The sequence below is a fragment of the Tiliqua scincoides genome, chromosome 8 (genome assembly GCF_035046505.1).
Source record: "Tiliqua scincoides isolate rTilSci1 chromosome 8, rTilSci1.hap2, whole genome shotgun sequence".
Lineage (NCBI taxonomy): Eukaryota > Metazoa > Chordata > Lepidosauria > Squamata > Scincidae > Tiliqua > Tiliqua scincoides.
This window is the reverse complement of record NC_089828.1, coordinates 50,666,458-50,690,201: the sequence shown is the minus strand read 5'-3', so window position 1 is coordinate 50,690,201 and position 23,744 is coordinate 50,666,458. Positions and strand designations below refer to the sequence as shown.

Genomic DNA, 23,744 nt, shown 5'->3' with positions numbered 1-23,744 from the left:
GTACTCAAGAGTGGGGCTGTGACTTGTTATAACAATCAGAAGTCACCCAGAGCACAGAAGTTTGAGCATCACTAGACACAATAGCAAACCCAAGAAACTTGCAGATATGCAGCCAGCCTCCAGAAGGATGCAAATGTCTTTGGAAGGCCATATTCAGTGTCAATTTAGATTTGGGGCTTTCGTTGTTTTGCCCACAAGCATGGTGTGCGTATGTGTTTGGCTTCTCTGATGTTCAAACTTGTAGCTTTGCAAGCGTCACATTACAAGAATGCAGTCTTTCTTCCTCTGCGCAAGTGCCAGGTTCTTAAAACATCTTCACTCTTATATTCTGAGCACTGAAGCTGAGGCCTCTGGTTATCTGCTTTTTCATTGTTTCTGTATCACTTCAGAATGGTAAGATGTGCATTGATTTCAATCCGGGAATGGACTGAAGGAGTTATCAGACTGATCTCTGCTGTGCTGCAGCGCTGTTCTTAGAGTGGCCAGGGCTGATAACGGTGATTCAGTGACGCTTTAGTGCTGGTGTCCTTCAGAAGCAACAGGGACCTCGCAGGGCCTGTGTAACTATTACTTTAGTCTAGGTTCTTCAGTCTGAGCAATGTGTCCCAGGTAGCAACACAGACCCCACCGCACCTCACCCACTCTCTAACCACCAGTTTGTCCTCAATCACGTCCACTTCCTTTGGTCCTTGTCTGCCTAATGCAGTACTTGATCCCAGCCTTATCTTGACCATATCTGCTGTCTTGGGCCCCTTCTGTCTTCAACTGTGTGCTCCAAGCAGAAGCATCACAACAGAGGAGCGGTGGGTGCAGGCCGTACTGGTTGTCACCCTCAGGAGGGGTGACACCACGCCACTCAAACCTCCGTTTGGTGATATCTGGCTTGCTCCAGGCCCAGCCACCTCACACTCTTGCTGACGAACGTGTTTTCACCACTTGCTGGTGAGAACACAAAATGACTGAGCCCAGGGTGGGCCAAAGATCACTGAACGGTGGTGGAGGAGAGGCAGGCCTTTTGCATTTAAAGCAGTGCAATAACACGAAGGTTGGGGGCAATGTGATTATGTTATTATGTTACTCCCCAACTTCCAGAACTTCAAACTTAGCCAGGTAAGCACTGCACTGGTTGGCATCCACCCAGGGAATGCCTCTGGCTCCAGGATCTTACTCTCCATCTGCAACTTACCCCGGGGCATAGGCAAGGCATGATATTGAAGGGACCCAGTAGTGTGTTTCCTCCACACCTGCTCCTCACCTTTGATGGTCCCTGGCATGATTGGGAAACATATATAACCAGTGCTTTTTTTGTAAAAAAAAAAAAAGGTGCAGGAACTCACAATCTTTTATTTATTTGTCCCATGCATGTCTACTTAGAAGTAAGTCCCATTATAGCCAATGGGGCTTACTCGCAGGAAAGTGTGGATAGGATTGTAGTCTGAGAATCCAAGTCTATGCATGCCTACTCAGAAGAAAGTCCCATTATATTAAATGGGGCTTACTCCCAGGGATGTGTGGACAGGTTTGTAGCCTGAGTTCCCTTGGGATTAGACCGCCAACTTTTTCCACCAGCTCTTACTCCAGTGGTGTTTATCAGCAGGGTAAGCTTCAGCAGCTGGATTTCTGCATATCAACCTGCTGCTAAAGCTTTGCACACTAGCAGCAGGTCGGTTTGTTCACAGTGGCAGCTGGTTGACCAGTAAGTGTGGGGCACTGGGGCTTCAGGCTGTGATCCTAGGCACACTTTCCTGGGAGTAAGCCCCATTGCCTAATGGGACTTACTTCTGAGTAGACATGCCTAGGACTTGGCTGGCAACTGATGCAGGAGGCAGAGACACTGGTGGGAGGGGCTGAGCTGGCAGGATGAGTCCCTCTGAAGCCTGCCCCCCTCCACCCTCCTCTCACCTGCTCGCTGCTCATGGCTGCACGGCTGCTGCTGGTCCCTACGCTGAGTATAATGGAAAGGGGGGTGAAAGTGGCACGGGGTGGGCGAGTGGGATCTACGACGTCCCGCTGGCCCACTGCGAGACTGTCCCAGGAGCAGCTGTGTTGAGGAAAGTCCGCAACCATTTCTGACTCATAAAGCGCCGTGATTGGCTCACCCCGCCCTGCCTCCCTCAACCCAGAGCCGAATCTCAACCGCCAGCAAACCCCAGGGCTCTGATTGGCTGAGAGAGGAAATGGGCGTGTCCATGAGAAGCACCGCCCTCCACGCTGTTCCGGTGCATTGTATTAGAAAAAAAGCCATGTATATAACAATGTCACACACTTAACGCAAGGGTGTCAGGCCTCATCTGTGGCCTGCTCAAGGTTTTTGGGTGCCAAGACAAAGCTCTGATCCAAAACAGACAGTGTCAAGACTGAGAAAGTACATCAGGGTCTGAGAAGTCACAGGCAAGTTCCAAAGAAGAAAGCAAGGTCAGGCATCAGGAGTCATTAGCTGCTACTATGCATTGGGACAAGTTCTTTAGACTGATGCTCAAGCTTGATATGTTCAGGTGATCAGGGATTGGCTTGTGGGAGTCAGCTGACCCTTTCTGTAGGCTAGGTGGCACTCTTGCTCTGCAGTGCTTAGTCTGCCAGGTTTATAGAGAAGGCAAAGCACCAGCAGTGATAGATTCTGATTGCCGAGAGCCACTCTTTGAAATCTCCCTCAGTGGCTTTATAGCAGCTCCATGTTTTATTTATTTCATTGACTTAAAAATGTATACCCCAACTTTTTATCTTTAAAAAAAACAAGATGCACAAATTTTCTTACAACTGTTGAAACTTGTGTGCACAAGAAAAAAATGCATACAGTAAAAGCAACAATAAACTCATAGTGCAAAAAGGGTCATTCATAACAAATAAAGCAAATTCCTCTTCTTATGCCCCAATCCTGTTGGGCCTCTACATTATCAGAATGCACATTCCAGCAGTGCAGTGTGTTTTTCCATAGTTGCAAAGCACAACCTGCCGTTCTGCAGTCAGGCCATTGCCTCAAGTGGCAAGCTGCCATGTCTGTATGCCAGCAGCCACCAGAGAAGCCCTAGTGCCAGTCAGTCAGTGTCACGGGTGGGTGGGGGGAAGGGATGGGGTGGAGACCAGGGTGGGGAGGGAGGTATATTGAGGCCAGGAAGGGGGCGGCATCATCAGCAACAGCGGCTCTGCTGATATCCTACCCTCCTTTCCTGACCCCAGTTCCCCTACCCAGGTCCACTCAGACTTGTGCTGGCTGGCACAGATTCAAGTACACCAATTGGGCAGCAGTGTTCCAGTACCTCAAGGAGTCCTCTGGTACCCCTGTGGGGTGCAGCATGCGCCTCTTTGGCTTGGGTTGAGTCAGGCTGTCAGTGGGTTTCTGTGGGATTATATGGTTGTATTTCATTTTTTATTTTAATTATTTTTAAAATTGTGCTATTCTTAATTATTATTGCCCTTCGTGTTTCATTCTTATTTTTGCCTTTTACTATTATTTGTCTACATTGTACACCTCCTTGAGAGCTCTGTATACATAATTTGGAGGGAAAGGCAGGATGGAAATCCTTTATATATATATTCAAAGAGAAGAGACCAAAACACAACTAGAAGTAGAAGGCTTGGCAAGATTAAGTCCCCAATGGAAGGACAGCAGGGAAGGAACTGTTCTTCATTCTATTGTTGAACTTAATGTGTAACCCATATCTTGGGAATCCTGAACTCTTGATCCAAAATTCTGCAGTTTCTCAGGATAGTTGCCATGGACAGTCTATCCATGCGGCTGCCTCAGGAGACCGATTGGCAATGTATGTCTGTGTCGTCTGCTCATCTATTTCCACTCTTCCTCGTCCTTCCACTCTCTGGATTTGAAAAGGGAGGAAGGATGGAATGGAAGAGGAATGTAGAGGAGTAGAGTGGTGGGTTAGATCACTAAATGGTTAGTGTGCTTGGGTAAGGGGAATGGCATTTGGCATCGTGCCTCAGGTACCTGGAGGTCTTCAATTGACCTGATGGTTATGGAGATGGAGTATGCACAGTGTGTTGCCCCGATAATAGTTTTCAGCACTTAGTTATAATGGCTTGTTTGGACTTGCCTTAATTTCATTGGATGTTACCATTCTAGGTGGAAATCGTGACTCATACCGGACCTCACAGGCGCCTGTGGATGGGCCCACAGTTCCAGTTCAAAACCATCCATCCCTCAGGCCAAACAACAGTCATTTCATCCAGTTCTTCAGTGCTCCAGTCGCACGGCCCCAACGACACTCCTCAGCCTCTCCTGGACTTCGATACAGATGATCTGGATCTGAACAGCTTAAGGTTAAAAAGAATGCATTTCCTAGTTCCCTCTCCCCACTCCCAGCACATACAGGCAAGAGTCACCAACCCAGATATCCTGCCTCACTCACACAACTGTGGAATAAATTTCATCAGGCCCAAGTCTGCTTAGGACCTTGAGCAGAGATTTGTTTCTAGCAGGGCATATATTTTAAACGGAGCAATGGCTGAAGGGGCAGCAGCACTGGCTTCTTGCGTTAGGCCTATTTACATATCATTTTGTCTACACATAAAGGTCCCTGTTCACATGCACACATTTTGGGATTAATGACTGCATGAGTTCATTTACAGTTCAACTTGGAGACCAAAATATACCCACCCCTATGTTGCGTATAGCTTGCGTATACTGTTGTATGCACATGGAAAATAACTAGTAATTATATGTGCAAATCAAGAATCCTGTGTACATTGTACATAGATTGGAAGTAACATCTGAATATGGCTACTGACTTATTCCCACCTTAACTGCGACACAGGCAAAGGGCTCCTGAACACACCCTTGCCTCAATGTGAACAGCAATTGAGACTTTGGAAGAACCTTTAGGCAACTTGGCTGCTTCCTTCCATTGCTCTTCATCTTGGTTTATACACAGGAATGAACAGCTGGGGTGCATAATCATAGATTCACAGAGTTGGAAGAAGGCTTCGAAGCCATCTGGTCCAACCCCTGCTTGAAGCAGGAAAATCCTCTCTAGAGCATTCCCTAAAGGTACCTGATACATCTCAGCTTGAAGACCTCTAGCAAAGAGGGCAAAAGACTCTGCCAAAGCCTCTTTTGCTCTCCACACAACAGGTGAGAGGATTAAAGAACGCTTTGTTTGTGTCTCAGTTTGGGAGACAGTGGCTGAGGTGCACCTTAGTGGATTAGTGACTGGATTTGGCCCAAAGGCCTTCAGTTCATTGATCCTCTTCTCCCATCATGTCATGACCTGAAAGCTCCTTGAGAAATGCCCTTGCTCAGGCAGCAAGTGCTCAAATATGTCGTGTCTCTCCTCTCCCGTCTCTGAATTTGTTTTCCTTTTCAGGGGATTGTCAAAAATTTTGGTACTCAAATTGAACTTAGCAAGGCCTTGAATAACCTTCTCCCTCGTGTATAATTTTATTATTTTTTTCATTGTTGTTATTACTGGACAAAACTGAATCATATGGTGGAAATATGTTTTTAGCTACTCTTTTGCCAGCAGCAATAACATCCCAAGATAACAAAGCAGAAGCGAATGCTGGTTCACGACTTCTGTTCCTTCTTAGAGTGACTCAGAACCTGAGTGGAGAAGAACATCTCTTGTTTAACGTTACTTGTCTTTTCTGATTTTCTTAGCATCATTCTGTTAAAAATCAAGAAAGAAATCCAAATGGCAGAGCAAAACTCCTTGCTATTCGTCAGCTGCTGCTGCTGGCTTGTTCTTCTCTAGTATTCTGAATAAGCCAGTTGCAGATTTCCAGTGTGCCTGAACCAGGGAACAACTATCTCTGTTGGGACTTATGGCCTAGGACAGGGGTGTCCAAACCCCGGCCCGGGGGCCACTTGCGGCCCTCGGGGGCTCCCAATCAGGCCCCCAGTCTCCAATGAGCCTCTGGCCCTCTGGAGACTTGTTGGAGCCCATTCTGGCCCAATGCAACTGCTCGCAGCATGAGGACACCTGTGGGACCTCTACCTCTCACCTGTGGGACGAGGGCTCCCTCCACTACTTGCTGTTCCATGTCTGTGATGCAGCAGTGGCAGTGAAGGAAAGGCCGGCCTTGCTTTGTGCAAGGCCTTTTATAGGCCTTGAGCTACTGCAAGACCTTCATTCATTCATTGAAGTTCCATCTCTAATAAATTCATTTATGTAAATTTATTCAAATTTATAATGTAAATTAATTCTTTTTCCCCCCGGCCCCTGACACAGTGTCAGAGAGATGATGTGGCCCTCCTGCCAAAATGTTTGGACACCCCTGGCCTAGGATATCAACCACAAACACTTCCCTTCCCCAAGCCTCTGAACAGGGTTTTGTTTGGCATTTGGGGACTTGGGAGGGGGTAAAGTGTAGGATGAATACACATCTGCTTAAAATATAATTTAAAAAAAAAAGTTTAGAGCCAGATACAGAGTAGGAGAGGCAAGACTGAGAGGTAATCCAACACTCAACTAGTTCATCTGCTTGTGTGTCAGGCAAGCTTCAATGCCAGGTTCATAGTGGGAGTGAAGCCCTGGACATCCTGTGGGGAATAGGCCATCATGCTGTTCTTACCTGCTCATTGAGTATGAAGAGAAAGTCCAGGGCTCAACAACAGGGTCTTAGGACCGTGCAAGAGCAATGTAGGAGTCTGTTGCCTGCGTGCTGCACCTTTCGAGAGGTCATTGCAAGCTGGAGATGTCCAATTCTGGATGGCCCAATGTGTGGGCAGATAAGGGGAGGTGCTGCAAGCAGATAGTGGAAAAAGAAATGCGGAGTGTTTTCTGGTGAAAGAAGCTGACCTGGTAGGATGAGGAGGTGGGTGACGCTGGCATCATCAAAACCAGACCAAATAGGGCATCTCAGGCTTTTTCTTAAAATCAGCCAACATGGAAGGGAAGCAGGAGCTGCAGAGGCCAAATGCACCTTCATATTCCCTTTCCCTCTGCGGCTTCCATATGGTAGCAGAGATTATCTGCTTGCTGCAACTTTAAACCAATGCTGAAGTGAGGAAATTGCCTCCATCAGTTGTTTGGAGGACTAGATGTGCTTTGATCTTGAACCCATGTTCCAGGGAATCCAGGAATGCTTCACTAAGAGAACTGTAGGAACTGTAGTCCGAGCAAAAACTACACCTCAGGAGATGGATCTGTTGTGGGCGTTACAGGGGGCAAAAGTGGGTGACAGGCAGACAGATCTCAGCTGCAGCACATTCCACCAGGAAGCTCTTCTGCAGACATGTCATAAGGGAGGGGCCATAGCTCTATGGTCCAGCACATGCTTTGCAAGCAGAAAGTCCCAGATTCAGTCAGGTAGTGCTGGGAAAGAACCACCTTGTCTGAACTATGTATTTATGTATGTATGTATGTATAGGATTTATAGTCCGCCTTCCCCCCCAAAATATAGGATACTCAAGGTGCTTACAGTAAAAAGGAATAAAAAGAATAAAATAATAAAACATCAATACAACAAATACTCAATAAAAATACAAAATGAAAGCAACAGGATACCAATAATATGCACCAAGCCTAAAATTACCAGGCACAAAAGTGTAAGAAATCTAAAATACAAACAGCAGAGATAAAACATATTCAAATGAGGAAAACAAAGCGGAAAGGAAATGCTTTAAGGCCTTGCTGGAAGATTAGCAGAGACGGGAGAGCATAGTTCTTACCCATGGTTAGCATACTTCTATCATAGACACAATTTAGATTGTTAAAACTAATGAGCGTAACTCCCAGACAGGCCTGTATCCTGGTGCCTGTCTTTTTGTGGACCAAGTCATGGCAGTACATTTCTTAACCTGCAGGCCTTCAGACTTAGTAACCTGTTATGGTTTGTATTGTAGAATCCAGCCTGTTCGTTCTGAACCTGTCAGCATGCCAGGGGCATCACGCCCCATGTCTGACCGCCGAGGGATTTCGACCGTTGTTGATGCTACCTCAGGTAGGAAATTACCTATGAATTGATGTTTCTGACCTTTTCCAAGGTGCCATTTCTCAACTGTGTTGACTTCCTGTTGATAAACTCTTGTGAACATTGAATGAATCCAGAGATTTTTGTTGCATGAGTACGAAGTCATGGAAAAGAAGCTTCCTTTTTTATTTTTGTGCATTTTGCAGATGATTGGGCATGATATTCTAGAGAACAGCTGTGGGGATAGTTGTGTGGAATAGAGAGGAAGTGAGGCTGAGGCTAGGTTTCTGCCGGAATGCCTTTGTAGTTACAAAGTTGACGTTTTGTGTTGCAATCTGTGGGAATTCTACTGTATCTTAAAACTGAACTGTTGGCCATAGCAAATGTTGTGTTCAGTCCTGCAGAGCCAGGTTTCTTATCTTGATGTCTTCATGTGATTTAAACAGCTCATATGATGCTCAGTTGCTTGGCTTGTAATAATTGGATCCTCAGTGTTCATATTTTATATTAGTAGAAAAACCTCTGAAATTCTTCCTTAACCTTGACCTTAAGCGAAATATCTCTTAAGAAAAACCCACAGCGCCTTAATTTCCACACATAACCACAACATGTCCCGGCCTAGATAGAAAAGAACTCTCCTGATAGGCCAATTCTGGGGCAATTTTATGATTAATGGCAGCAGCACCCTTACTATTTCTCCAACGACTAGGACGGCACAATCTTACATTTTAATTCAGCTGTATAGCTTTCAGAGTTTCAGCACTGCCAGATTTTCTCCAGCAAAATCTCTCACAAGTGGAGTTATTAAACACACAGCATTAGCAAAAACACTTGGGGCTTGAGGGGGATTTTAATCTTTAGTGATTCGGAAAGCCCTAGAGACTGCTGATTGGATTGAGGTTTAACTGTCAAAGGAAACTGAAACACATCGAGAAAATTGATTTGTGAAAGTTGTTTAAAGGGGAAATTTGAAGGGGAAGCTCCTTCTCTCTCTCAGCAAAGTTTTAATCTAGGCACTGCACAAGCTGCCAAGTTATTTATTGAAATATTGTAATAATTGCTTTTTCATCTAGTATTTGAATAATGGATGGTCCAGCATTACAAGCAGCTGCTCATACATTAAAAGTGAGTGTTACATTGTGGGTTGGGCTATCCGTGTGGCTAAGAGTGTGAGCAGTGAGTCAGGACATATTTGGCTCAAAGTCTTGTCTTGCTTAACAGCTGGCCAAGGTCAGCCCATCCATGTGGCCAATGAAGATGTGGCCAGTGTCTCCTCAGGCAGTGGAGGTACCTTCCTCTGATGATTCTTTTATGATCATATGATAGGAAGCATTGCTGTTAGCCACTTGACGACAACAATTACTACTGCTACTGCTACTGCTACTATTATTAAGTGGACTTTTCAAGACATTGTTAAGAAGCAACCCCAAGGACTTGCTTCACACTTCACTAACATTTTTAGGTGTACATATGTTCAAGTATGCTCCTAAAAAGTTAATGTTTAAATGAACAAGGATGCGATTCCAAACATACGTGTCATACCCGTGCATTTGTCAGGGAGCAATAATTGGCTGTCTCTTCTACTTCACTGTCCTTATTAGCCAATCTGGGTTTGCATCAACATCATGCGTGAGTTGGCCCTTTAGAATCTGCTTGCTTATTTTACCATCTGATTGTGTTCTGAAGTCCAGTTGACCCATTTGTGTCATCAGTCCAGGAAGCCAAGCAAGAGCAGGAACTCCCTCACCAGTTCCAACTAGTTCATCAACTTCTGTGAGTGTGATGGAATTGGTCCCATAATGCTTTTAACGTGTGTCTCTATATTAAGATTTCCAAAATCAGTAGTAGAGGTTATGACAAGCAAATATATGTCTGCTTTAGCAGCTATATGGTTCTGCTGTTACACCTCATACGTTTTCTGAAGACAATATGGAAAATGTAATTTGACCTTTGGCTAGTCATATTTCACTGAGCTCAGCCATCGAGCAAGTTGGGGCTTTGAGTGGAGTGGATAACACAGCGTTGGTTCCAAAAGCACTTAGGAATACATGTAGCTTAGGAATACATGTAGCTCAGGGCTCTTCTGTTCAACTTTACAGTGCCAGTGTAACCACAGTGCAACTCTAAGGTGAGGGAACTAATGTTCCCTTACCTTGAGGAGGCCTCTGTGACTGCCGTCCCCCCCACTGCAAGATGCAGCGCATGCCCCATTGGCATGGCTGTATCAGTACTGGAAAGTTGGATAGGATTGGACCCACAATATAATAAAGATTCCAATGCATTGAATAGGGTCAAATATTCTCCCCTCAAAACAAATGGTTATTCAGACATTTTATGTGCAGAATGTGTAACTTCCATGATAGTTGCAGCAAAGTAATCTTTTTGTGTGCCCTGCAACTTGGGCCCCAGTTCTTTTTAAAGGTGCAGTTTCATTCCTGTTGTTATCAAAAGTGTGTATGCTTCATTTTAAGATGTCTGAATTCCACACGTGTATCCCACTTGTATCACAGATGGGTTTCTGTGATATCGGCCTAATCCTAACCAACTTCCTTGCGTGCCAATGGGGCATGTGCTGCATCCTGTAGTTGGGTAGGGGCAGTCACAGAGGCCTCCTCAAGGTAAAGGAATGTTTGTTCTCTTACCTCAGAGCTGCATTGCCCTTACCTTGGCGCTGGAAAGTTGGTTAGGACTGTACCCTAGAAATTTGGATCTACATGTAGGAGAATGAGTTGGTAGAATAGACTGCACAGCTTGACAAGTTGGGGAATGGTATTTTAGAATAATCTCTACATTAAGCCAACTCCTTGCAAATGGAAAATTAGTAAAGCAGACAAGAGGAGATGGCATGGAACTTTCCCCCTAGTATTCCTCTGGCAGGAATTTTAATTTTGTTTTATATGGGGAAGGATTTAAAATGGCGCCCTCCAAGCTACAATCTGAAGTAGTGCAGTCAGTTCTACTTCCTCCGTACTTCAGTGCTCAGTTTTTTACCATAGATCAGCCTATGGCAGAGGTTCTCAAATGTCACGTTACTGCACCTTTCCAAAAACAAATATATAAATTTACGAATCCACTTCCCTGTATTAGAGCTATTGATTTTATTAAGATTAAGTAGCCTGCTAGAAAATAAATAAAGCACACTTTACATATTAAGTGATTTATATTTGTCAGAAATCCTTTTTTTTTTTCTCAAGTAGAGACATATTTAAAATGTCTACTATGCCAGCCACTCCCTCTCAACTCAGTCTTCCCCACCTGGAATATAAAGACAATAATACTCATGAAGATAGTATGTGTGAAGCAGATGCTATGTGAATACTAGGGATTATCAGCTGAAGAAGGGTGGGTGGGCCTTCTCAGGAACACGGCCCGGATGGTGATCTGCTGCGCTCATATTAGGTGCGTCTCTTGATTGCTGCCTGCTACAGACTCTTTTGTTTAGGCAGACATTGAGTCCACTTTGTGTTTGACTTGAGACCTTTGGAGGTGTAATTCCAGTGGTAGAATTCATACTTTGCAAGCAGAAGGTCCATCCCCAGGCAGGGCTGGGGCAGAGCTGGTGCAGTCAGTGGTGGAATGCTGGTGCCACTCATTGCAGATAATGCTGAGTTGGGTGGACAAAGGGTCTGACAAGGGATAAGGCAGCTTCACCTGCCTGTGATTCCTATGTGATGGTGTTTTTGTTGCTGTTGCTGCTTGTGTACTTTTTATTTGTTTTTTGAATGCTTATGTTATTCTCTAAGCTTTTCTCTATTTTTTTAATATCGATAAAAGCAGTGTTCTTTTGCATTGACTTTTAATTAACGTAGGCTGCCTCGAGCCTCCTCTGCAGTGGAAAGACGGATGATGCATTTGCGTAATAAATAGTGGAGCAACTTTGGGAGCTGCATCCTTAGCCTCTCCCTCCCCCCCTTGACTTCCTCACTTCTTAAAATGATGACTACGTGGTAGCAAATGGTTAATCAGAGGTTTGAGGGAAAAGCTCTTCTTTCCTGACCACTTTCTTCTGCCATGTTACGTGCTGTTCTACAGTAAATATTCCAGCTTCCTGTTGAAGTTGCCAAACCCATGTCCAAAATGGCTTTATATGCTTCATGATGTCCAGTTTATTGGAAAATCTTCTCCTCTCCTTCTTTTTAAGGTTTGTGGAGGGTTAATAGGTTATAAATTTTTACTACCCACCCTGAACCAGGAAGTAATTTCTTCTCCTAGTGACTGTGCGTTCCAAGTCTCTTGTGCTCCTCTGAAGATGCTTATCAGGCCCTTTGATTACCTCTTGCTCAGAGATATGGCTGGAGTGGCGCCTTCTCTTATCGAGCCCCATCTCTTGGTCTTGCCATCAGAAAGTTGCAAGTCCATTTTTCATCTTTAATTGATCTTCTAGCACATTTTATAGCTGTCCGCTCTCCCCCTCAGTATGAAGGACAGCTCTTCCTTTGTGTTTGATGCGATGGCAGCATAACCGATTCAAACAGGATAGCTTTGTTGTGGTTTTTGGTTTAGTTATCCTTTTCACTGCGTTATGGATTTTTTGTAATGGTAACAGCTCCTGACCCGGAACACGAAGGAGCAACTGATTGAAGTGCAAACAAGCCTGTATCAATCTCAGCTGGCAATACCTTCTGCTGAGATCCATGAAGCAGACTGTTAAATCCTCAGTCTTAGAAAGTGTTTCTCAGTGGCCAAAGTCAGGCTTCCAAGTATGTTAAGTATGCATTTTAACACTTACAGACAAAAGTGTTTCCCAAACCTTTGGTAGGCAAATTAAAATTGAAGGTGCATTTCAGCCTTTCACCTGAAGGGTTTGTTTTTAAAATGGAGGAGAAACAGGTGTCTTTACCTTCCAAGGTAAGATGGAATATGAACTAGGAGTAACAGACCCTTTCCAGGGATGGCCTTTACATACTGGAATTCCTTCTGGTGATGTGACTCCTACCATTTGCTTCTTGGGGCACCACCTTATGACTGGACTTCTGGTAGGTCATTTAGAAAAGGGGTGAGCTGTAGAAGAGCATATGCTTTGCATGAAGGAAGGCCCCAGAGTTCAATCCCAGGAAGGGCTGTGAAGGACCCTTAGTCCAAAACCCTGGAGAGCTGCTGCCAGCCAGAGACTACTAAGTGGATGAGCCAGTGATCTACTGAAGTATCACGCATCCTCATATGTTCAACTGACTAGTTGTGCTGTTGAACGTGAGTAGGCTTCTGCCCTGTTGCTTTGTCTCTTGTTCAAAATATGTTTTGCTTTGAGGTTTCACACTGCACTGTTGTTCTTTTTTTCTGTTTTATTGTAAGCCACTTTAGACTGCAGTCTGCAGGAAAAGCAGGATACAGATTTTTAAAAGAAATGTTTATCGAAATGTTAAAAGAAATGTGTATCTGCCACTTGTCCGCATGCAGTCTCCTCTGAAAGCATGAAGTTCATCTGAGATTTGGTATTAAGAGCCATTGGCTTATCCATTCACAGGGAACACCTGTGCCCAGCAGAGTTTGCTTAGAAAGAAGCACAGTGAATCACACAGAGATGCCTTAAGCAGCCTCCTCTCTAGGTGGCAGGAACCCTTTATTTTTTATGCAGTTTATTTGTCAAGGTGCACTGGCAGTTCCTTCCTGACATGTGGCTTAGAACTTCCTTCTGTAAGGGTTAGAGCTTGCTGAAATTCAGTTCTCCATTGCTGGCAGCACCTAACCTGGAAAATGGTAGCTCCTGATCTGAAGAGCAGCGATTCCTCCATTATTTTCATCATGGTCTTGGGAACCACTTGAAAAGTGTACCTTGAGGTTTTCAGGCAGCAGGGCTGGGGTTGACCTTTCTCTGCTAGGGGCCTTGAAGAGCCACTGGCTGTTTAGAGGAGGCAACCCTTTATTGATCAATGTCTGACTCAGTTTAAGGTGGTTGCATGTTCAGAAACAGCTGAGCCTCCAGGCTGATATTTGCCTGTTGTTGCTGTAGGCTATGTAGTATCATGGTTAATTAGGACAGAGCTGAAATCCGTATGCCATTTGCAGGTACTGCAGTTATTTTGGGCATGGTGAAAGGTTAAATTGCTGTCACTCACAGCTAGTGGCTCCATCTTTTTTTCTTCAGCCATGCCCCTCGTAATTGGAAGAGAAATTGTGGAAAGATAATAATGGTATTTAGCTGGTGATATATTCTCTTTCTTGAGAAGCACTTGCTACTCCTGTTGCTGAAGAACTGTCTCCATCAGACAGGTCAAGTGGAGTGCGCTTCCTTCCCCACATCCAAGCCCCTCAGAATTCATGCTGAAGATGAGTGTTAAATACTCAGATTTTCCTAGGATTCCAGGATCAGATGATATACAAGGTAGGTCATGCAGGGCCCGATCCTAACGCACTTTCCAGCACTGACAAAAGGGCAATGCAGCTCCAGGGTAAGGAAACAAACATTCCCTTACCTTGAGGAGGTCTCCAAGAGTGCCCCCCAACTGCAGGTTGCAGCACATGTCCCATTGGCACAGCTATGCTAGTGCTGGAAAGTGGGTTAGGATTTGGGCCACAGTCTCTCTCTCTCTCTCTCTCTCTCTCTCTCTCAATCTCTCTCATGCACCGCCCCCCCACACACACACTGGCAAACATCCTCAAAGGGGCGTACTTCATGTTAACTTGTCTGCTGCATTGTGAAACCTAACTGTGCAAACCGTTCTATCTGTCAGAACTATATAAATAAATACCATGCCAGTAAAAGCACTCAACTGATTGACTGGCGACAACCCTCAAAGCGCCTCTGCATGTGGTATCCGCTATTTAAAGGCCTAACCTTACAGGCAGAATTTCAGAAATGACATAGGGGAACTGGCGGGCAGTGCTGGATTGCATTACAATAATATTTGCATTTCTGCTAAAAAAAGTCACACGTAAAAATTTCAGCTTGTGACTGTCAACTGGTTGGTTTCATCTAAAATGAGAGAACGGCTCAAGGACCTCGGGGAGGGGTGGGGGCTAGACTATTTCAAGGGGTTTTTGAAAGGATTGCGTGGAACTCAGTAGAACATGCTCTGCAGGATAAGGGCCAGTTGATCCATTTAGCAGAATCAAGCCATAAAGCTTTAGCTGGACTGTACCATCAGAGTGTGGGGAGGTTTCTGTGTGAAAATATTCTCCCCACGAAAGAAATTTCCTGCATGTTAGAAAACATAGTTGTGAGAAGTTCAACCTGGCTTTTTTTCTACATATAGGTTGCTTCACTGGCCCTTTCTGAGATGGGAAGAGCAAGATTTCACCATTTTTTGCAGGGACAGGTGAACTTGCAGGGGCTAGCTGAACTTACTGGCAGGAGCAGCTCCAGGTGACTGGCAGTCACCATTTCTCTACTAAGTTGTCCCACGGGAACAATTCTACCATGTAATGTTGTTCCAAGGGGATTCCTGGGTAGAAAAAAATGATGGCCACCTCCAGTGGGATGAATGCTGTCACTGCAAGCAGGGGTTGGTGAAAAAGATGAGCAGGGACAGTTCTGAAGCACATTCTCCGACGACCTCAGTCATGAGCCCAAAGTTCTCAGCAGTTGGACTCAGTTTTTGTAGACTTTTCTCATTTGATTCTGTCACCTATATAACCTGTATGCATATAAGAAATCTGGTTGGCTAAGGTATGGTCACTCCTCTCTGGGGAATAATGTGTGGGAAAGGCTCTTTTCTCCAAAACTGGGCAATCAGTTCACCAACTGATGGTTCATCCAAAGATTCTGTCCAGACCTGTTGGGCTGAGAGCACACTCAACACTCTCCCGGTTGCACATTGCAGGAGGACGTCAGGAACAGTGAACAAGTTGTTTTTAAGCGCAACTTATTCATAGTTGTAACAATGTTTTGCTTCATTCCTTGTCTCTTAGGAGATCAGGGCAGCGTCCTAACAGCCCTATGAGGTAGATTAGTGACTGGCCTAAGATCACTCCTTTGAGCTCCAAGGCTGAGTGGGTATTCAAACACGTCTCCCATGTTCTGGTGTGAACCCCCCCCCCCCAACCACTATATCATACTGACTTTCTTTTCTCAATGAGAAATCAGATCAGTTTCCAAGGAACCAAGGAGTATCACTATAAACACAGTTTCAAAGCCACTGTTGTATGACATCACAATATCTATATCTATGTATATTACTTCCACCTCCTATCCCCAACCCTGAAGGAAACATTGGCCAAGGGGTGAGTAGGGGAAAGAAGTTTCCATTTGGATTTTGTCCTCCTGACACAATACAAATGGCTGTGAAATAGAGAATGGTCTTGCTCTTGAACTTGAAGCAGTCACAAGGCAGGGCTCAGTTTGTGGCTGGGAGAACTGAGAGTCGGCACTTTGGCGCCACAGCTGCACCCCCTGCCTTCGCTTGAAATGTTGTTATGTCCCTGGATAAGTGACAGAAATGATAGCATCAGAAATGTACACTAGTAAAATTTTGTTAAGGAAACGCCACCATCTAGGGGGAAGGGAAATGGCCTTTGGAGGCAATCACAAAGAAAGAAATTGGGACTGGGGGAAGCAAAGTGTTCTGATGTATCTGGTGCATAAATAACATTCTGCCACATAATGTGGTGATGAGAGTCTCGATTTGTCACAAAACAACCTGTTCCTATAATTGAAATGCTGGCCAAGATTACGTGGGACGCTTGTCCTTAAAGAGGCAAAATATTTATTATTAAATCAGTGAGGGGTGGTGGCCTTTTGGGAAAAAATATCACTTTAAATGCAAGATGAATGGAAAAGACTAAAAGGCGTGCTGTGTGCCGTCTCCACAAACGACATGCGATTCAAGAGCATCAGGGGAAGATCATCCCCCAAGGAATGAGAGCCATGGAAATTCCAGATGCTGTTCCAGACAAAGATAAAATACTGGACTTCAAAATTTAGGATTTTTAAAACAAAAGCAAAAAACATCTAGCTGTTTCTAATCATGAATGGAAAGAGATTAAAAAACCACTGTAGTAGGAGTGCCTATTCCTATTATGCTCTGCCTAGTTGTTGTTAATTATTGTTATTCACTACTGTTATTATCAGACTTTCTTACAATGCTTTAAAGCAGCCCTTTCCAGGGCAATTGCCACACTGACTTATCTGTTGAGGAAACCCTTTGCAGCTGCCACTGAACAGGGTTTGGAAAAGTCTAGGCCCGTAGGCTGTATCCAGTCCACAGAAGTTCTTTAATCGACTCACATGACAAGCTGACAGTGCACCCTAAAAAAACCCAGAACTCCCCTGTGGCTGTTCACAGTAGAAAAATGTTGGCTGTGGTAGGTGAGTTATCTCTCAGGGAAGCTTCTCCGCCCTGATGAATCTTCTTATTGATGAAGTCTTGATAAGTTTCCAAGAAATTCTGGAGCTCCCCAGAACATGGTCTGAAAGTAACGCTTTACAGCAGTGTTTCTCAAACTGTGGGTCAGGACCCACTAGGTGGGTCGCAAACCAATTTCAGGTGGGTCCCCATTCATTTCAATATTTTATTTTTAATATATTAGATTTGATACTACCAAGGTATGTGACTGCATTTGGGGAAATGTTACAGACCTGTACTTTTAATAAGCTTCTATGTATCTTCTTTTAACAATGATAGTAAATGGGACTTACTCCTGGTAAGTGTAAGTAGAATTGCAGCCTAGGATAGTTAAAAATTTTCCTGCTAGATGATGTCACTTCCGTTCATGACATCACTTCTGGTGGGTCATGACAGATTCTCCTTCTAAAAAATGGGTCCCGGTGCTAAATGTGTAAGAACCACTGCTTTGCAATGTTCAGAACACTTCACTCATATTCTCAGTAATCCTTTACAACAGTCCTGTGTGGTGGGTTGGGATGGATTACTATTGGGACTTTGCCAGGCTTTCAGCTGGAATTTGGTGTGGCTTCCAGGTGGGGGTTATGCCATTTTTGTATGCTTCCCAATGTAAAGAAAACCTCCCTGCAATGAAAAATGTAGCACATCATGGAGAAGGTTCTAGCCCAGCCTGTTACTGGCACTACTAGTTTATACCTATAGAGAAATTTTTCCGCATGGGAACATTGGAAAATATGTTTACCCCCACTGTTGCAGTTTACAGTGGTTCATTCAGCTACATGTGTTATATCAAGTCATACAAAAAGACTGAGGTGAACAGTCTAAGCTTCAAGTTGAACTACAAGTTGCCCCTTGTCATAATCTGCATGAGTAGCATAGACTTGTATGAAACACTTTTCCTGCCACACAAAGACCCAAGTAGGAAAGAGTATGAACAACTGTATTTGCTGCTATCTTTGGCTTTGGGGTAGCCTCATTGCCCTGTCACAATACACGCAAATCCTGTCCTTTCCCTCTAGATTTCTATGAGCAGCTCTCGCTTCTGTCTGGGTGGAGTCAAAAAATGGTTTCCAGTGTAAGCCAGGAAGTTTTCTATTGAGCCAAAGAGTCATGTGACTTTCAGTCTAATCCAGTGCAAATTCTCCTGTGCACAGCTTGTGCTGCATCCTGCGGGAGAATTTTGCATGTTGGAGGCTTCCTCGAAGTAAGGAAGCTTTTGTTCCTTTTTCCCAGGGAAAGCCTCAGCCACACAGCAGGTCTGCTCCAACCCACACCAGTGAAATTGCTGGTGCAAGTCCCAGTTGATCTGCGTTCGTGGATCAGGCCCAGGAAGGGGGATAGGATACAGCATGCACCTACACCACCAATCCCCTCCCTCACATGGGCCTGATCCACCCACCCACCCCATTTCGCCCGCTCCATTATCCTGCGCTGCTCGGTGCTGGACTTACTTACCCTGGCAGGCATCTTCTATGCTTGTGCGTGGGGGGAAGGCTTCAGCCTTCCTGTTGGTAGGCCTGGAAACTGCGCTGTCGCAATGTGCCCATTTGCAGCACGTTTTCAACAGTGCTGTGTTCATCTCTCTGTTGTGGACCAGGCCAAAGATGGCATACAGGAACCAGAAGATATGTAGGGGCAGGAAAGGGCAGGAACCAATTGCACGGGGAGGGAAAGCAAAGGACAGGCTTATAAAACCGCCTGGATCCAGCAAGTCCTGTGGCTCCTCCAAAGACATACTGTCTCAGCCTGAGTCCTGGAAGGCCTGAGGTCCAGCCAGCAAGTGACTGAGGGGTCCGGCAGCACACAGCCCTCAGGGCCACCCTGGAGGCTCTTGCTGCCTCCCCAGCCTATCGCTGTCTCTCAGTTTCATAAACACGTCTTGCCTGCATCCGTGCAGAAAGCTTCCAAGCTCCTTTTCTCTTGAGTGCCATCAAATATTTATTCCCCAATGCTGTACAGTCACTTGAAGTGCTGCCGGGGAGTCACAGAGCACAGTTACTCTGCTAGCGGAGATGTGTGAATGCAGCCAGCAGATGGAAGCTGCCAGCGTTAGGGAATTCCCCGGCGACCCTTATCGCCGCCAGCAACAGCTGACAGGCCTGAGTGGCCACTGGTTTCCTGTTACCGCTGTTGAGAGGGCCTGAGCAGGCCTGGCGTTGTGAATAAGCAGGCTGTGCCCACAAGAGCCGCTGCCCAAGGGGTCCTGGTTGGCTGCAGAGATGTGTAATTAAGATACCCTGAAATCCTTCACCCAAACCTGTAATTACCTGGATGGTATCAAGGAGGTTGGTTGTTAAGGACAATGGCTTCATTCAGGCACTCAGCGTAGGTGCTGATCTAAGGAACAAAGAGGGGAGATCTGCCCCAATTTTCCATTCTTCACAGTAATGAAGAACGTTTCATTTCTTTGGGTGAAGGTGTATAGAGGGAGGATGGGAGTGTGGGGCAGGCCAGGCCAAGCCAGAGCTCAGTGGTTGAAAATAGATGGACCTGTGTGGACCATTTTAGACCATTGAGGCACATTGAGAATTAAATTTGGTCATATCTGCATAGGCCCGTCCCTTCATCTGCATTAGGGCTGCCAACCTTCCAGAATTGGTCTGGAATCTCCAGGAAGCAATAATAGCCTCAAGGGGACTACTAAGAGCAATCCAGGAGATTTTAACAGGTCCTTCTTGGCTTAATGACACTGTGTCATGCTTGGGGAAGGGAAGCTCCAGGATTAGCCAAGGCAAACTTGGTAACCCTTGTCTGCATCGTCCTGACTGTGTTGTGTTTCTCATGACCTGATCCTATATAGGCCTTGCACTGCCGGAATTTGCAGAGGAGTATGTGTCACGACGAAAACCAGGGCGAGTGAGCAAAGCATTAAAAAGTAAAGTGAAAGTGGCTGGCAGGCAGAGGCATCACTAGGATTTGCATCACCTGGTGTGAGGTCTTGTGTCACCCCCATGATGGACCTCCTCCCCTATCAGACCATACACAACAAATGACAATATCATATGCACCAGCCTAAATACAGTTGGCATCACTAGGGCTGGGTAATCCCCATTAACTTTATTTATTATTTATTTATTTTAATATGTAACAGGAAAGGTCACCCAACAAATCACTAACCCACAAGAAACCAACGAATGATATATAACATGATGGTAGAATTCAAAAATACAATTTTGGCCAGTAGTGGTGATGACAACTACTTCGCACCCTGTAGTAACACCACTGCTGGCAGGTCACGTTGGTAGATTCTGCCACGTTCACATAGCATTACTAGCAAGCTGATGGATGACTTCATCAGAGTACTGTTAGTGGACCTACTTTTGAAAATCCTGATGGCAAGATCTGGGATAACAGGGGTCCTCACCTTTGCTGGCTGGTGCCTCAAAGCAATGGGAGCAGGAAGGAAGAAGGGAAATGAAGCTGAGATGAAATGATTGGCATGCACTAGTGAAGTGACTTTGTGAGGATGGGGTGTGTGTTCATAAAACAGTGGAACTGATCCTCATCTCCTGCTGCCCAGTTCCACATTTCCTAAGAAAGGGAGAAAAGAGACTGTGGGTGGAACCCTATCATAGGTTCCCAACTTCTGTCCCTCCAGTCTGTAAAATGGGCACAGTTCCCACAGATGAATGAGAGACCTTTATGTATGCCATTAGAATGATGGCATTAATCATAATTGCAAGAGAGTCTGTTCAGTGTGCCAGGAAAAGAAGCCTGGTTTCAGAGCAATCAGAGCCAATTTCTTTTCCCTTGCTGCAATTCCATTCCTGAAACTTTGGCCAGCAGAGATCAGTAAGACCAGCCAAGTATTAGGTCTGACAAGGAGAAACTTGGAATGGTGGAACCTCATGTGGTTTCCTTGACAAGCCAAGCCTTGGCCTAAGATCACTGGGAAGAACCATTCAGTGTGCATCTGATTATTTGGGTGTGTGTAGCTCCCTGTAGGGTAACTGTAACAGCAAGGCTCTGCCATCAACAGACCATCTATAAAGGAACTGGAGATGAGTTGTATGTGGAGGCTCTGTGTGTGTTAGGTAAGCTGTAATTGGGAGCTGTGTGTCACTGTGAAAAAAAAGGCACCCTGATTTATTGTTTCAATCCTTAGTTGTAACAGCTGAACATAACAAACAAAATAAGAACTTGAGAATGTTTGTCCTGAATCAGGTCAGAATCTACTGACATGGTGCCACTTCTTGTAGCACAATTCTGGGCATGTTTACTCAAAAGTAAGTCCCCTTGTGTTTAATGCGACTTACTCCCAGGAAAGTATGTATAGCAGTCCTTCCCAAACTCCTACAAGGGAATAGTTGCAGGGAGCGCAGACCCCTGCAGAACACGATCAAGACCACTTCCTGTTTCTCGGTTGCATAGCCGGAAGTTGTTGTGATTGCGTTCTGCAGGGGTGTGCGCTGCATGGAGAGCCTTTCTGAGAGTGGCGCCGGGCTCCTCCGACCCCCGGGAGGCTGCTGCAAGCGAAGGTGAGTGGAAGCACGCCCCTGCACCCTGATCAGAGGCGCAATCTGACTCCCCCCTCCCCACTCCTTAAGGCTGGGGCATCGCGACGCCCCAGTTTGAGAACCACTGGGCAGCCCATTGGGGCAAATCCATAGGAAGGTGAATTAAGGCATCTCCAGATTCCAGTCTCCCACATTCTTTCCTCTCCAGATTTTCAAATTTCCAAAGCTACTTGAGTCTTAACGCATAATTGAATTTGGGATCCCCAATTTACATTCAGAGAACAAGCTCTGCTATGTCATCGGATGAAGACTTGAGCGAGTTGCATTTTGAAAAGGTCTTAACTGCTAATGAAAGGTTATCATTTCTCCTCCTCTTCAATACAGTAAAACCTTTGGAAATGGAACCTTTAATCAAGGAGTTTGTAACATGAGGCATGTTGGTGAGGTTTTTGCTACCTTTCAAAATGCTCACACCTCCTCTTTCACTTGGGTGGTTTTTGCCTTTCACTTCCTCCTTCAGCTTTTCGTGCATAACAATTATTAGACTTGCTCCCTTGCCTGAATGGACAAGGTGACAACAGTCTTCTTGGGAACAGAATTGTCAAAGCTGACCTGCCACACATACAAGGGTCATTTTTGATGCTGAAACACCAGGAAAGGAAACCCAAAAATGTTTTTTCTCAGTTACTTTGAGATAATGCAAGAGGCTGCTTTGCTTTGCTAGTGCCTCTGAAGAATAGTATCCAGCAGAAATACGTTGGGTTTAATAAGAAACAAGATGCCTAGTTCACCTTTGAGGTGCCCTTGCTTCTGCACTGGTGCCTTCTCTCCTTTCTTTCATGTTGGTGACAGACCAGGCCCAAATTCTCCCACATCCTGAGGGGCAGCCTCCCCCCATTACCTCTGGGCCCAGACCTCCACTGCCCCTTCCTACACCCACTATCATTCCAAAAAGGCAGAGAGGAGAAGTGGAAGAGGTATGGGGGAGGGAGGAGTGGCTGTGACCTGCAGCACCTTCTAGACTGCCACTTCTCTCCTCCTCCTTTCATGCCTGTGCCTTTTTGGAGTGGCAGCAGGAGCAGAGAAGGAGATAGCAGCAGGCTGGGCATCAGGTGGTGGGGTAGAGGTCACTGGGAATAGCTGGCAAAGGTGGGGAGTACTGGGAGGGCAAGCTGCCCCCTTCTGCCAATTCACTGCCTGAGGTGACCACTTCACCTGGCCTCATGAAAACGATGCCCCTCCTCAACATGAGATCAACTTACTTACCACAGCTTACTTCGGTTGGTTGTACATTATAATCTGTATCATATATTTGATTTTTATTCATTAGCGACCCAGTCCTGTTGATGGGCGCTGCCACTGGAACTAGCATTTCAACAAAGGAGTGTGCTTTCCACAAGTATCCACAAATTTCAACAAAGGAGTGTGCTTTCCAGCCATTGTAAAAAGTGATCCGGAAGCATGTGTAGTTGCACGCTTTCAAACCACTGCAGGAGAGGCTGCAGAGACCCAGCGTGTGATGGTGGACAGAGCACCTGCTGATGACGGTGAGTCGGCAGTGTGGCAAAATGGAGCAGAGGCAAGGTTGGGAGGCATGTCGGGTGGGAGGAGGTGGCACCCTGTATGGGTAACTTGCACCAGTTGCTGTCCCTCGCCTTCTGTCATGCCCCCTTTCTCTCCTTGCACTTGTGCCAGCTGTGCAGTTTCAAGGAGACCCATGGGCAGTTGGAAGGCTTGCGGAGAGGTAAGGGGAACTGTTTTCCCTGACCACTTCCAAGCTTTCCAATCATCCCTCCCCACCACAGCATGCAGCACAGCCCATTTTGGTGTGGCTGCATTCTATGTTGGGAGAAACCATAGGATGGGACTGCTGATTAATTTATATACACAATTGTGGGCGATTGTCTCAAGCATTTACGAATTGCTGTCCTTCCAGCATATTTAAAGCCACATTTAAACCATAAAAAGAATCTTCATTCCAGTAGCAATTGAAACATGCAAAATAATCAGTTGTTCACACCAACAACAGCAATAGAAGCGGTTATTGCCAATTTTAGTAGCCAATACTGAGCTATTGAATGGGCTAAGTGGCCTAGTGGGCTGACTCAGTACCAAGTGACTTCCATCCCTGGAACCATGA

At 45.5% G+C, this 23,744-nt stretch overlaps 1 protein-coding gene across 4 annotated transcripts in view; it reads left to right on the top strand.

The window, feature by feature from the left end:
- Nucleotides 1–23,744, top strand: part of BCAS3 (BCAS3 microtubule associated cell migration factor) — a 544,854-nt gene that overhangs the window by 278,362 nt on the left and 242,748 nt on the right. For all 4 annotated transcript variants that reach the window (XM_066634858.1, XM_066634857.1, XM_066634860.1 and 1 more), the window contains 2 exons: nt 4,079–4,275; nt 7,799–7,896. In XM_066634858.1, coding sequence (XP_066490955.1) covers nt 4,079–4,275; nt 7,799–7,896 — 295 coding nt within the window. The remainder of the gene's footprint in view (nt 1–4,078; nt 4,276–7,798; nt 7,897–23,744) is intronic.